At 44.2% G+C, this 15,783-nt stretch overlaps 2 protein-coding genes across 3 annotated transcripts in view; both read right to left on the reverse strand.

Moving 5' to 3' along the window:
- Positions 1-238, reverse strand: part of cilp2 (cartilage intermediate layer protein 2) — a 37,020-nt gene extending 36,782 nt beyond the window's left edge. The window contains exon 1 of the mRNA XM_080770840.1: positions 27-238. Coding sequence (XP_080626966.1) covers positions 27-90 — 64 coding nt within the window. The 5' untranslated portion in view covers positions 91-238. The remainder of the gene's footprint in view (positions 1-26) is intronic.
- A 5,480-nt stretch (positions 239-5,718) lies between these two features.
- The window catches only part of yjefn3 (YjeF N-terminal domain containing 3), a 72,792-nt gene continuing 62,727 nt past the window's right edge, over positions 5,719-15,783 (reverse strand). For both annotated transcript variants that reach the window (XM_080769776.1, XM_080769775.1), the window contains 4 exons: positions 15,240-15,356; positions 8,656-8,769; positions 7,106-7,256; positions 5,719-6,590 (listed from right to left, as the gene is read on the reverse strand). In XM_080769776.1, coding sequence (XP_080625902.1) covers positions 6,394-6,590; positions 7,106-7,256; positions 8,656-8,769; positions 15,240-15,356 — 579 coding nt within the window. In that variant the 3' untranslated portion in view covers positions 5,719-6,393. The remainder of the gene's footprint in view (positions 6,591-7,105; positions 7,257-8,655; positions 8,770-15,239; positions 15,357-15,783) is intronic.

Consider the following 15,783-nt stretch of genomic DNA (forward strand, 5'->3'; position numbering starts at 1 on the left):
TTACAGTATATCGTGTGTACTCTTACCTTGAGCCAGGGCCACTGCAGTCAGCACAGAGAGCAGGAGTAACACTGTTGTAATGTCCGTCATGCTGTCACTCTGTCAGTCCCAGCCGGGCGCTCTGTCTGCCCTGGATCCTCTGGGGCATAGATGGATGAACTCTGGGCAACTGGACTGAGCTGATGGCTTCCCAGGTGGGAGTATAATGCTGTGGGAGGTATAGAGGAGAGCCCAGTTGTTAGTCTCACTCATATGAGAGTTGTTGGGGCTGGACAGGAGTTTTAAAAGAAAGGGCCATACCGAGTGCAGACCAATCCAGCCCCTCTCTGCTTGCCATTGGCCAATGCAATGTAACATCTGCGTCCCCCATATCAGCATCCCCCAAAAAAGTAATGGTATGGTAGGTCTATCTCTCTTACACTCTCAGAGAGAGAGATACATCCCCAAAGAGTGTGTGTTGGGACTTGGTCGTGTGTGAGGGCCATCAGTTTCCACAAAGTAAGATTTCATATGTAGTTCCTTACAGGTATTATAACAGTTTGATCCATGCTTGTGCGCTTTCCCCTAGGACAGGTGTATGGGTGCGTGTGCACACCCGTGCGTGCAAATGTGTGCATGTGTGTTTGCACGTGTCTTGCAAGTGTGTGCGCGCGCATACATACATACCACTTGAGGAAACTTGAGTAGGTACTACAAAGGCCTACTGTAATCAAATACACTATTGAACGTCTATGAACTGTGGTAGCTTTTCCACTACTGCTCAGACAATGATTCCACTTTGACGGTTGTCCCCCCCAGACAAAAACCAAGACTATTTACTGTGTAATTTTATGCTTTTGAGTTTTGACATGTCATTCATCATAATTTCATCGTTTTTCACGATTGTTAACACACGTTTTTCACAACCTAATGGCATTCTCAAAACTGCACACACAAATCTGAAAACAATACACACAAAATGCTAAACCCTGACTCTCCTTTTCCATGATGACTCTTTGCTATCAAATCTCTTAACTGTTCCCTAAATGAAACATCCCCCACATACAGTACATGACTGCCCTCACACACGCCCAGAGTGTAAAGAAAGAAAGTCAGAGTCTAATGCAGATAAGGGAGTGTGATGTAGTGCAAATTGTGTTGAGTGATTAGGTACATGAAGTGAAGGTTGTGCAAATTGTGCCAAATTCTTGTGTGTTAACAATCGAAAAACTGTAACTATTATATTTTTAATTTTATATAATAGCAATAGGCAGTAACATCCACAGTTCATTTTGAGAGTGTAAAAATATAGCCAAATTGATTCCATTTGGTTGCATTCATACACTCTCAGGGTTAAATGAACACTGAAGATTTTACAGTACAAGAGTTTCAAGATCTCTAAAACGGTTCCGTTCCGTCCTTTCTACTGTCACTGGACCTGTAAATAGTACTGCGTCTGTCTCTCGCTCTCTCTCTCTCTCTCTCTCTCAGGCACAAGACAGTGCCAGATGCTGTGCTCCCCCCGATTCCACTTCTGGTTCAGTTTTGTAACTTTTTAACAGCCGCTGATTGCGGGGCAATGTGCTGCCAGAGAGTGGAAGTGTCGTCATCTAGAGTAGCATGCCATTCAGTTAAAAAACACTTCAAAACACAGACATGGGACATTCTTATGAGGTGAGAAGCAATGGCGCTCATTTACACCGTCTGCATTGTCATCGTTTATGAATGATGCTCATAAAATCCTAATCCATGTTAATTCCATGCAACTCTTTTGCAACACACAAGAAAAGAATGTCATTAGAGTGCATTTTGTAGCATTTGATTTGAATCACTTATTTAATCACATCCAGCTACTGAAATTGCTGTAGGCCTAAATAATAATAGGCAGCTTAAACCTTAATTGCTTTAGATGAAACACATTTTTACATTACATATTGAGGTATCTTGGGCTGATGTAACGCCCAGGATTTTAACTCAGGTCTCCCGCATGAAAGTCCAACATCTTAACCACTAGACCAGGGGTTTTCAACTGATTATGAACCAGGGACCACCACCCTGACTGAGAATCAACCTGGGGACCACCACCCTGACTGAGAATCAACCTGGGGACCACCACCCTGACTGAGAATCAACAATCGACCATTGCTGTGTTGGGAGGGGGGATATGGTCGTGGTGTGGGGGAAATATATTAACCTTCCATATTAAACTCATGTTGCTGTTCATTGAGTAAGCAGACACTTGCGATTGATTATGGGCACATTTCCTTATAATGGTGACTCAACCAGGCAATCCGGTACGGTTTCCCTTGAGATTCTAAATCACTATTCTGTGGAAGTTCTTGACATCCGACTTCCCAGTAACTGACAACATCGACGCGTCATCATTTGTCACCAGATCATTTACTGCATTGTTTCTCAACTTGTGGTCAACTCAATAAATTCAAATACGAATCTTCACTTTCCTACATTATTACATGCATCGTCAGGGACCACATTCAACACCTTCACGGACCACCTGTTGAAAACCCATGCACTAGACCAAAGGGACATCCCTATGGACCAGGGGAGATATTAGACTTTTAACAGGCGGAGGCAGTGAGCTGCTCTGCTACACTCACCCCCCCTTTGACCTCCTCCCACGGGGAAACCCCATCCGGGTCACAGCACCAATGTAATGCCATGTATTCCATTAGATTAGACCATAGACCATTTTTATGATTTTATCAATGCAGAATGAAAACATTCTCTGAGGTGAATGAGTTATGTTTTAGTTATTTCAAATAATTATGCTACTGGCTGTATTCTTCTTGGAAAAATAAAAAAAGATACTCCTATGGAAAGGCTATATAATTTTTACTTATATTGACCAATTTAGTAGGCTTTAGTATAGCCTATGTAAGTTTTATCCTCGTCAGATAATCCCCACATAGCGTAAATTTACGAGAAATTCAAAGTTTCAACACCAAAGTAGGCTAGTAGTATAGTTGTGAATTAGCAAACTGGACATTTGGACTGAATGTTTCCTTTATCCTCGTGTTGGGCTTCTGTTTTCGCTGAAGTTTTTATTTGTGTTGTTTCTCATAAGAGCAGCTTCGTTGTGCTTATCACGTTCCACACAGCCTCTGCCTTGACTTATTTTTTTTATAATTATTATTCCACGATTTTGTAACCCATTTTTCACCCGTGTCAATTATCTAATGTGATCCTAGGCTCTACACACCCTCCGCCAACCTAGTCCCCATATATGGGGGACATGAGGAGAGCAACGGACTTGAACTCATGCTTCCTTCATGCCTGAGTGTCCAAGTTGCTCCTTTACACCTGACAGGGGGGAGTTTCCCTGGTTGGACGTAGCACGTGGAAGGAACACGTTATTCCAACCAGTTCCTTTCCCCTCCATCAGGCGCCCCGGCTGGCCACGATTACTGCATGTTTTTTGTGAGGGTACCTACCCTAGGGGACATAGGGAGAACATGCAAACTCCACACAGAAAGGCCCTTTCTGTGGCCCTGCCTTGACTTCTGTGTGCTGACTGCTGCGGGCTCGGTGTGGGCTAGCCCCTCCCACCCCTCACTGGTGCGAAAGTGGGTAGTAAAAACGGGACACGTCACGGCCCTTGTATTGGAATTCCCATAGGCAAATCTATCGCATCATGTAAGAACTGTGTTCCAGAAATAAACAAATCCCCCCCACCCCCGGTGATTTTGCTCATATGGATATGACCGTGGAAAAGAACTAATTTATCCAAAGACAGACATTATTAAATTAAACTCAATATCATAAATGACAGTCACATACCTCACAAAATCACCAGGGTGTACATGTGACGTCGGCATCTTCACTAGGATGACATAATGCAGGTGGAGTATTCCTCTCAGATCCACTCTCCACTGAATAGTCGCCTCCGACCAACCTATAGGAGTCGCTAGTGCAGCTAGTGTTTCTCTGGTCCATTGTGGTTAAGCAGTCAGGTTGCTGATATTGTGCATGTCGCCTGACCGGAAACACTCTGGTGAGTCTCAAATTGAAAGGGTTTCAAATGTCCCCTTAGGGGGAGAGTGTACACATGATTTGTACACTTTCAGAGTCATGGGTGTCCTTGAAATTAAAAAGTTTGAGAAGCACTGTAGTGGTACACTAAATGGAACAGAGCCTTAATTAGTATAAGTGGTAAGACCTGTGAAGGAAGTAAAGAGGCCCAATTTCACTCACCATGGGATAGGAATGGAATGGCGTAGGCAACATGGCCATTACTGTATACTAGAAGCTCCCTATACTGTACATGTTGCCCCTATAAGAGGTTTAGCATCACTGTGTGCAAAGAAATCAGCATTCCATTACCATGCACGCATGGGGTACACACATTGTAAACTATGTGTTAACTTAAATTGCCTGAGTCTCGGAGGCTAACTGGGTGTAAGCTTACCTCAAAGTGGGTTAATTTGGTCATTATTTTGTACACTCAGACAGAAATTGATAAATTAACAACACACACACACACACACACACACACATGCACACACACTAGCTCATTAGTATTCAGTGGAGGCTCCTCTACTTGGCAGAAGCACACAATACATCATCCATAAACATAGAAAAGTATTCAGTAATTCTCATTGAACCCATTAAAGTAGGCTATAAACATATTGAATGATGTGGAGACCTTTCTTTACTTTGACCAACTATAGTCCCATCATCCACACCTGTTTATGGCTTTGATTAGCCAGATCAGATCCATTTGGGTTCCCGGTAAACAAGAGAAACGGTGTGTGAGCATCAGGCACGTAAAGAAATGCACGTGTAATTGTATGTGATGGCTGGATGACGTGCCCACACACATGCTTGTCGTATGTGTACAGTCAGTACAGTATATGATGATGTATACAACATGAATGTGTTGGTCATGGACTTACTTTCAGATGGTGAGTGCGCTCACTGGGATGTCTCTCATTAGATCCTGATTACTGACTCTGAAAGAGCAAGAAAACACCAGCACCACCACCCTTCGAACACCTTCTGTGTAATTGACTCTTTTTTTGAGTGGTGCAACCACTCCTACAACCACAAATGTCCATGTACCTGTGTACCTGTGTCTATGAGCACCAGTGGTGTGCGCATGCGTGCACCCGCACCCGTGTGTGTGCGTGCACCAGTGGTGTGCGCACGCACCTGTGTAACTTCTGACTGCCACGGTCTGTGGGGGTCTTGTGCTAAATAAATAGCGTCAATGCTAGCGAGCTAAAATATAGCCATCCTTGCTCTACAAAGCACCAATGTTTCCATCTAGACCACCGGATAATCAGCAATGACCTCCGAACATTGCGCTAATTGACCAAACCATGGAGATCTCCGTAGATTAGGAGTTGTTCAGCTTTTAGTCTGCCTGTATAATGGTAGGTGGACGGCAGCGCGCATGCGCGATCCGGTCTAAGATCGCTAAAGAAGGAAAGGCCGAGCCAAAATCCACTGTTGCGCAACCCAGTCTAGGATCGCTAAAGAAGGAAAGGCCGAGCCAAAATAATAATGAAAACATAGTTCTCATTTCTCAGCGACGCGGATTGATATCCATAATAAAGCTAATCTGACCGAGCAGAGAGAAAGAGAGAGAGAGAGAGAGAGGAGGGGGGAGAGAGGGGAGTTGCACCACTCGGTTCACACAGGTGTGATTTTTATTAGACAATGAGAAACCCGTGGGTCAACCATATCAGCGAATTGATGGACAGAGACCAAAGAAATGCAGCAGCTGCTCAGTGTTCATTTATATTTAAATGAACACTGAGGATTTTATACTTTCAGAGTCAAATTAAAACTTGATTGTGTATACATTTTTACCTTTAAAACACACTTCAATGGGAAGAAAAACGTTGACTTTGAAAAATATGCGTTGAAAAAATACTGTAGCATTTGAGAGTACCGCTGTCAATAAACATGCATACATGTACTGTAAGTGTGCTCCAGTGTTTTACTTCGGATGGTTTAATTGAAGTGGCCACACGTAAAATGCTTTGCATACTCTTCCTTGAGTGGTTCGTTGTTGGCACTGTATATATCAAACATAACTACAAATAACTCTGTTTTGCTGAGAGAGGAAAGGAAAAATGAATCACAGAATAGTATAATGTTGCAGTGTATGAGAAGATACGAGCACTCCTCAAAATCATTCCCTAAGAAGACATGAGACTCAAAGCACAAACTCTAAACATGATCCATGTGACTCCAAGCACAAATCTCTAAAGCCTCCTACTGTAGTTTAGCAGACCAAGGTGCAACCTGCTCTAAGCACATGAGAGATAGATAGCACATTACCAATATATCACAGTAACAATCTATAAAATACAAAACATGAGAATAGATTAACCATATTATTCAAACAGGAGGAGTTGCTGTACTGGGCATCGTGTGGCGTTGCGTGTGTTACAGTTCTATTAGACAGTCTGTGCCAGGGTACTCTGGGAGGTTCAGGTCGTACTTCTTCTGGATGTCGTAGGGCAAGAACCGTCCAGCCAAGAAATGTTTCCCGGAGAAACTAGCGGCACACTTCTTTGGTGCTGTGAGTGAGATGAGAACATCAGGGGTTATCCCCTCCTGATTGGCCATGTCTACTTCCCACCCTGGGATAGAATATAGAGATAGAGAGAGAGAGAGAGAGAGAGAGAGACAGACAGACAGACAAAGGGAGGAACACATTAAACACTAAATAGAAGAGCCTCCAATTGTTAAACGGGATACTATTTATTTGTGTTTGTATTATATTTTGTATGTCTTTAATGTTGAAAGCAAACTTGATGTTTAACAGATGAGACACCTGCTGGAGAAGATGTAGAGTGTGTGTTTGTGTACAGCCGATTACATGAGTTCCTGATGTAGAACCAAGTTGGCTAAGGAAAAAAGACACTGAGGTGCTGAAGACAGCTACAAATTACAGTGCTTTGCGCTCACACTTATGGTAATGTATTTGAGGTGGGATGAGCTCACACTATGCTTAACGCAGCATCAGATTTTCCCTTGCTTGTGCTTCCAGACATTAAAACCGTGCAACATTGCTTGGGAGTTGCTTGACGGATAATTGTCATGTAGTGTTACTGAACTCTAAGCCAAATGATGTCATGGAGTGTGAACAATTTACCTGAGGGCACGTCCACACTGGCAATGGGGATCTTGATCTGCTTGAGGGTGACCAGTATACCGGTGAAGGGCTCCTTAATGTTGTCATGGTCTGTCTCTGGACCCAGGACGGCGTCAACCACAATATTGTAGGCATCGTTAATCAACCCAACCTGAAGACAGAAGACATCGTCATCATGTTATGTTATTTGCCTGAAAACATTCTTCCAGTTTATTTATCACACCATCCAATGGAGTGGTTTTGCTGGAAGGGACCGGGAATTGTTTATTAACAGTTTGCAAAAAGTGCTGACATACAGTTGTACAAGCACAATAATGCTTAAAGCACAAAACGTCCCGAGGGCCTGTTTCCATTGTGGTTCTGTGTATTCAATTCATCAATACATTATAAAGACCTACAATACCCTCCAAGATATCATCAGTTCAAAAGTATATTCACAGAAAAGCACCTCGACCTAGACCTCGTCCAGTTGCAAATTGCAGACAGGTGATCCTTTTTTGTAATGGGAAGAGGAGTCTGCCACTTCTCAAGTAGTAGTGTTTGCCTCTCTTTCTAGAGTCACGTCAGAATATTCATTGATTTCGATTTTGAGGAATTATCATTTGATTATAATGGATGGGTGATGTTTTTAGCCAGAGTGTGTCCCACAAGGAGAGGGATAGATACAGCAAGCAGAGAGTGGAGACAGCATTGACACGTGGTTTATTACAAAAAAGACAATGGTTCCTTTAGGTACATAGATCTACATTACGGCTAATCACAAAACACTGTGTGTAAATAGGGCTATCAGCCCAGTATCTGTATCTGTTCATATTCAAAGAATGACTCTGGCCATGTAACTGATCAAACCAGTCCACATGTCCAATATCACCAAAAACAATAGCCGTTTCTCAATAACTGTACTTTACTTGTGTTCCTGTGGGAATGTCATCATCAATTGCAGCCCGAGTACTGTCCCAAATAAAAAATTCGCATCTAGCCAAGGTCAGTTCAGTCTCTGGTAATCCAGCTGAACTGATCTGCCAACTTTATTGATTGGGAGGTGAGGGGGTGACCAGCAGCAATGACTAAGGAGGAAATGCAAAACATTTTTTTGAATAATTACTGTTATTGTGTTACAAAATGATTATTAAAATAAAAAAGTTTATATTCACCCGACCTGCCTGTAGAAAAAAATGTGTGTGCAGGGAAACACACCTATATTTTATGATTTCACTGAGCATCCTGAAGGTACCCAAGGACCCACACACCTCAGACATCAGCAACATTATGAAAATCACTTAAACATACAGTAATTGTCCGGGTGAAAATCTGTCACAAATTGGAAAGATGCATTCTCTGGTCTCATGAAGTCTTACCAAGTTCTTCTGAAGGACGAAAGTCCGTTCGTTATGTTCTTGGCATTGATAAATGGCCAATGTCATTGACCTGGAATGGTCAATGACAGTAGCTATATTGCCCTTACATCATGTTCTGGGAGGGGAGATGGGCGACCTCATGGGGTAATTATTTGTGAATATGATGTTAAAAGTAAAACGAATGCTGCTCACCTCTGTGGGGAGATAGGACAGGAAGGGGATGTCCATCTTCTCACACTGAACTGTGAAGTCCTGATGGAGACTGTTAGTGGAACGTTTAGGATAGTAGATGGTCGGCTCATACTCCTGCATGGACAGAAGAGTGAGAGAAAGACAGAGAGATATTAAGGGCCATCCATATCAATAATGAAAACAATAACTATCCTTCAACACTTGCGTCGTTATAGTGGTGGTGTGGACCCTGCCATCCACTTTAATTAAAACAATATCTTGACAGTTCATTAAGTGCTTAGTGTGGATGGCCTTTTTACTTAGCCAATTAGAGGTTCTGAACCGCTATGCAGCCCTCACATCTAGAGTTCAGGGCGATACGCAGCACTCTGACCATATGTCTACATGGGTCATAGTGTCAAGCAGGCTTTGTCAGAGTAGATGTTGTACCGTCTGTCTTTGTCCCATCAGATTGTGATGGATTATTTTGGAAACATTCGCCTACCACCACAGGCCCAAAATAGGGACATCAGGGGTGGCAATAAAAACAGAAAAGCGGGAAAACATCAATATTGCAGTCAACTGTTGCACCACGTGTTGACATGATTGACTGTGAATGACGCATGGGTGCACCTTCAGGCTGCAGTTCATGACACATGAACAAACTATTCACCCTGTCATTACCACATACTGCGGTTCCCACCAGTCTCCCTGTTCACTGAATAACACCGCTTATGAGAGGGATGCTGCTGTGCAGAGTAGAAATCCAGACACCTACGGTCTGAGAGGCATGCAACACTGAAACCGTGACCACCCGTGAGCGATACATGACCTCTGCATAGGCACAGAGATAAATCTTTAATAACTGTTGCTCTGTGATTAGTTTTTGCATGTGTGTGTGTGTATGCGTGAGAGTGTACGTATGTGCATGCGTGCGTGCGAGTTATATACAGTAAACTCACTGATGTTAACACTGGATAGCAAGACAACATTCTTTGCTTTTAAAATATTAATGCATGATGCCTGAACCAAAGTCACGTGAAACACTGAATATGTTATAAAGGTCATTGAAGTAGATTCCATGCTGATTTTCATATCAAATACAGTGCAGTACGATTTTTGTTTGTATCATTGCTTTGGAGCCTTCTGGAGTGGAACATACAGTACAGTATGTTGTTGATGTTGTGGATTTAGTTTTTTGAGGGCTGCTATCCCATCCAATACATGACTTTTGAAGATTACCTCATATCAAGTCTATGGGATTTTTGAGTGGTGCTAGCCACTCCTATAGACAGCAATGTGTGTCCGTATGTCTGTCCCTGTGTCCGAGTACCATCTGAGTACGGAAATAGCGTTTGTTGACACTGTCACTGTTGTCACTGCAGCCAGCCAGCCTGTACGCACGTGTGCGCGCGCACACACACACACACACACACACACACACACACACACACACACACACACACACACACACACACACACACACACACACACACACACACACACACACACACACACACACACACACACACACACACACACACACACACACACACACACAGTACAGCACCACTCAGTTCAGATGGGTATGATTTTAATGTTTGTTTAGAGCACTTTGTTTAGAGTAAGACGTACAAAAGCAAAAAAGCGGCCCTCACTTAGCTTTTTAACTAATATGATATGTATATCATGCATTATCATTTGACCAGGGCGGGCTGAAAAGATGTCTGAAAATCCCATGAAATAGAAACAATATAGGAACTATCCACTAAGTTCTGACTAAGGTCTTAAGGAGGAAATGATCTGTCAGTCCAGACAGACTACTGGCTCCTCGGGGACGCTAAACCAATCAGTACTCCACGGCCACGGCCACTGGCCGCCTGACGTCATTTCCATGGTGCTCGCCAAAGAACTGAGAGCAAGCAGCCAAGACGACCAGTATCCCCCATATCTGCCCTCCGGGGGCGGGGGTGGGTGGGGGGTACGGGTGAGTCCTGTGTGCCCTTGACCCGAACAGCAGTTACAGTCAATCTGGGAGGAAGCGCTCAGGGGAGGTCTGTAGTCACTGAGCATGAATAAAGTGGAAACGAGCCTTCAGAGAGAAGCAAGCGTGGGTTGCAGAAAGGTCACAGGGTGTTCTGCTGTTGATATTGACGGTTAACATGGTCTCAGTTCCTAACCGCTTTTATGGCGTGCAGGAGGCTAGCCATCTATAAAAAATGTCTGAGTGTGTGTGTGTGTGTGTGTGTGTGTGGGGGGGGGGTCCCATAATTGTTAAGTATTTTGGAATGAGGAATGCGGCTGAAACCTGATTGATTTTATTTGGTGACATCATATAAGCCAGAGGGCTTATTTCATACTCCTTTTCACAAAAAAATAATAAAACATACCAAACAAACAAATACAACAATACATCAGACATCAGACATAGAAACGCGAGTCTATGAAATGTGGAGTCAATCAATGCAACCTATTTTTAACCTATAAATGTGCAGTCAATGTCAGTGCAGTGCAGTCAGCCTAACCTGGCTGGAATTGCTCCAGCCAGTCTCCGACGGGATGCGGCTACGCTAGCTCTGGCAAGAAAAGCCCAGAAGTACGACTGGCATATCTTGCACAAAGCCACAACAACACCGGCACCACCAGGCAGGCTCAAGTCTCGCCATCCCTACAACGAGGCATCGCCATCCCTACAACGAGATCAAGAGATGCTACAGTCAATTCCTGAGGAATTGTCCAGAGACGCCTGGCTGGCAGCATCCTGGAAACAGTCGTGGGAGACGGCCGGGCCCTCCCGGATTCAACAATACATCCAGGACCCAGCAGGTGGCGTTAAAGGAGAAGACATGCCACGCCATCTTTGGACCTCGCTGAACCGTCTGCGCTGTGGCGTGGGACGCTTCAAGTCATCCATGAAGAAGTGGGGCCTATCGGATAGTGCGGCATGCGAGTGTGGCGAGCCTAAACAGACTGCTGAGCATATCATCACAGACTGCCCCCTATACAGCCCACCCTCAGAAGCTGGCCTTTTTGCGTTAGGACCAGAGACGAGGGCATGGCTGCATGACACTGAGTTGGCCATCTGATGATACACGGAAGAAGAAGAAGCCTAACCTATTTTTGCATTAAAACCTATTTTCAATGCATGTAAACTATATTGTTTAAGGCTCCTTATCCTACGACGTGAAAGCCGTGAAATTAAAGTATAAATCAAATATCAGACCATCCAAATGCATGTGTTGGATGACTGGTGTGCTGTGAGACCCAACACAATGGAAAGTGGCACTCCATGGCCATTCCCATGTGTGTCCTGAGATCCACAAGATTACATTTTTGTTTCCCATTGAAAGTCACCATGGCTTATTAAAAACATCCAAACAAAGCTTGTATTTGTAAAGATGTATTATACTGTAGGCCCTATAGTACCATCAGAGGATTTATTAGCCATTTCAGCCTGGACTTACATTTAAAATAAATGTCACAACTGAATTGTCCATGGAGTCCAACAGATCAGAATCACGTCCAGTCATTCAAACATGAACAATAGACTGGAACTAATGTGCACAGGTGACGATTCAGGATGAACTTTAGCTTGGGAATAAATGTGTGTTATGGAATGCAGTATCTTGCCATGTTTGTGTACCTGGCAGCGGACAGAATGAGAGGACATTGACAGATCCGTTTAGGCTTTAGACCCACACTGGGTCTGTGAACACAAACGGCTGGAAGTGATGTGAGGATCGAGTTGGTCTGTTTGCCTGAGCCTAATCATTCATCTCTGTAGGCACCTTCACAGCTTTGAATCTGTGTGTGTGTGCGTGCGCGTGCAGTCTGCACACGTTTGCATTTTCCTGAAGTGCTCATGCACCCTTCGTCTTGAATACAAGCATGTCTTTCTACTGCGCAGACAGGAATCACATTGCACCACAATGAAAAACACATATTACACCAATACAGGGCTTCATAGTCCAAGGTCAATAGCATGCAGTTACCAGTTCCGGGTATACAGTAGGGCTACCTCATCCTATAGTGGTGGTCTCAAACTGCAGCGTATAGGACTACCTCATCCTATAGTGGTGGTCTCAAACTTCAGCGTATAGGGCTACCTCATCCTATAGTGGTGGTCTCAAACTGCAGCGTATAGGGCTACCTCATCCTATAGTGGTGGTCTCAAACTGCAGCGTATAGGACTACCTCATCCTATAGTGGTGGTCTCAAACTGCAGCGTATAGGACTACCTCATCCTATAGTGGTGGTCTCAAACTGCAGCGTATAGGACTACCTCATCCTATAGTGGTGGTCTCAAACTGCAGCGTATAGGACTACCTCATCCTATAGTGGTGGTCTCAAACCGCAGCATCTGCATCTGTTGAGCCTATCTATCTGCGGCATGCCACTCCTTAAACTACCTCTAAACCACAACAGTCCATCTGGGGGGAGGCACCGAAAAAAGGAAAGAAAGAAAGGCAAGTGCAAACAAAGGAATAATGCAGTGTCCATGATTCATAGCGCCGGATGATCTGGTTTCTTTGGATCAAAGTTATGGAGAAGCGCTTCATGCATTCCTGAAATGGCAGTGCAAGATATATCTCCCTCAGAGTTGACCCTAGGTCTACCGCTTGGCCCTGGGAGAGAGGAAGAGAGAGAGGAGGGAAGGAGAGAGATAGAAAAGAGAGAATAATGAAGGGGAGCGGGAGAAGTGAGAAATGAAGAGTGAAACTCAAGAGAATGAGAGGAACGAATGGCCTTCCTACATTTTTGATGTCCTCACAAGTATAGTAATACAAGTGTGTGTGTGTGTGTGTGTGTGTGTGTGTGTGTGTGTGTGTGTGTGTGTGTGTGTGTGTGTGTGTGTGTGTGTGTGTGTGTGACTGAGAGAGGGAGAGGGAGAGAGAGAGAGATAGAGACTAGACAGACGGTTGGAGAGCGAGACACCAGAGACAGCGATTGGACAGCTTAAACTGGCTCCATCAAGGTGGTTTTAATCAGAGCTATAAGATGCCTCATAAATCCAGCACCTCAGACACACACATGGCACATTATATAGATCACTTCATACGTTCAGTCCCAAGCTGAAAAACCCCAAACATTCATCCAACACCCCCCCTCCCACCCCCCTGTACAATAGAGACATAAAGACCGGCCACAAACTTAAGAGGAAGCGTTTAAAGTCGGAGAACTGTAATGCATTTGAAATGGACGGTAGACCTCTGTGAGCCCGTTCCCTCAGAAGCATCCATTTACAGCATGTGGTCTAAAGAAGGGACGATGTGGGCATGACATCATAGCATCTACAGTATCATGGTTGCCAACTGGAAAAGCCAGACAGATTTTTACGAGAATAACAATAGTATGACATCATTGTTGTCCCGGTTTGAGACCAAAGAAGGTAATGGGGGAAAATAAAAACAATAATAAGATAATGGGGAGGTATTTACAGGGGCTTAGCTGAGGTCATGTAAAACCCAGAGGGCCTGTATAGGGGAGCCCCTGTTAGTTAGATGGGAATTAGACGTGTTGAGAGACTGTGCATCTTTCTCCCGATCTACAGTCAAGCACACAAAGCGTTGCATCGCAACACATTGTGTGCTTGGAGATCTATTTCCAGTGTGTAACTTTATACTAAAGTATAAAGTAGACAAGTGTGGTCAGCTGAGCACATCGCTGTTGTTTAGTTTGTGGTTCAAATCTGGCCCCTCGTTTTTATTAAAACGTGAAGCGGCCCCTCATAAGCGCCACCCCAAAATGTGGTTCTTCCTACGGGGATTGTGCGTGCAAAGTTTCATGCTGATGGGTCCAGCTGTGTCAGAGATTAGTTGCTTAACCCTTTTAGACCTATAGCTGAGGCAAATTCTAAAAGAGTTTTCTGAACCGCTATGTGCATACAGTATATCATATGCATTATACAGTATGGAACCAACCGACTTCAAACTCGGCATGTGCATCAGCAAGGACTCTAAGGGAGTGTGGTGTCGGCCGCTGAGTCGTTTGGGATATCCAGATGTCCAGAACCACATGTGTCTATCTATCTGCTACAGAGTCAAGATCTAAAATGACAAAATGTTGTGACAAAAGTTCACACGTGTGGTCCAGATTTTGTAGGTATCCAGATTCCAGCAATGTGTTGTGTTTCGCTGTTGGTTTTGATCCCAGTTCGTACTTTTCAATTCCATCACAGTTATAACACATTTCAAATGAAATCATGAAATTGTATAATCATGATTGCCCAGTGCTACCTGAGACGTTTTAGTTAAACACTGTGTGGGTGGATCCCACAAGTAAAGGAGTAATGTGGTTTAAAAGCAATAACACGGGCGCCCGCTGGCCTTGTGGTCCAGGAGCATGCCACATATTGGCTCTGGCCTGATGTGCGTTTCAAGTCGCGCTCATGAAAATGACTCCCAGTCTACACTAAACAATGCTTTTTGATGAGTTGCACTTGCACATAGAAGGGTGTAAATCTTTCCAGCACAATCACTGGAAACATACTGTGGGACCCGTTATGTCAGATCTTCAGAAGTCCTGAGTCCTCACAATAGAAAGATATAATTCACAATAACTACAGACCTACCTTCAAATGATATGCTTTAAAGTCGTCAACTTACAAATATGCGCAGGTATCGTGCGCACACCAAGCCAATAGAGCCGTTCTGATCTGGACCACAGATCACCAAAACTGTGGGCTGTTTCTTCCCCACGGTCATGGCGCTGAGAGGGTAGGCCTGGAGGGAGAGATAGAGAAGAAGGTTAGAGGGAGTTTGTGATTGCTTGAGAGAAAGAGAGAGAGGGAGAGAAAGAGAGAGAGAGGCAGGCTACTGGAGAAACCGAGATAAATTGAAAATGGTGCATTCATATACCGCACGTAGGCTTAGGGCCTTTTTCCAAGGCGCTTTACATACAGAAGACCGTGCAGTACTGTACATTCACCCATTCACACACACCTTCCTTGCCGTTCCCACCAAGCCGATGTACCGGCCACTCTACCCCTGAGCCACTGCCACCCCTATACGTATATAAATAAATATAAATGCCTTACGATTTAGCCACCTCAGCAATGCACCTCCCAGGGATCTAGCGCACTGTAGAACAGGGATAGACTCCTGCGATCTGGCTGATACCGACAATAAGCCTCTCCGACCTTAAGGCCTA

This window comes from Protomyctophum bolini (genome assembly GCF_963924005.1).
Source record: "Protomyctophum bolini genome assembly, chromosome: 8".
NCBI classification, from domain to species: Eukaryota; Metazoa; Chordata; class Actinopteri; order Myctophiformes; family Myctophidae; genus Protomyctophum; species Protomyctophum bolini.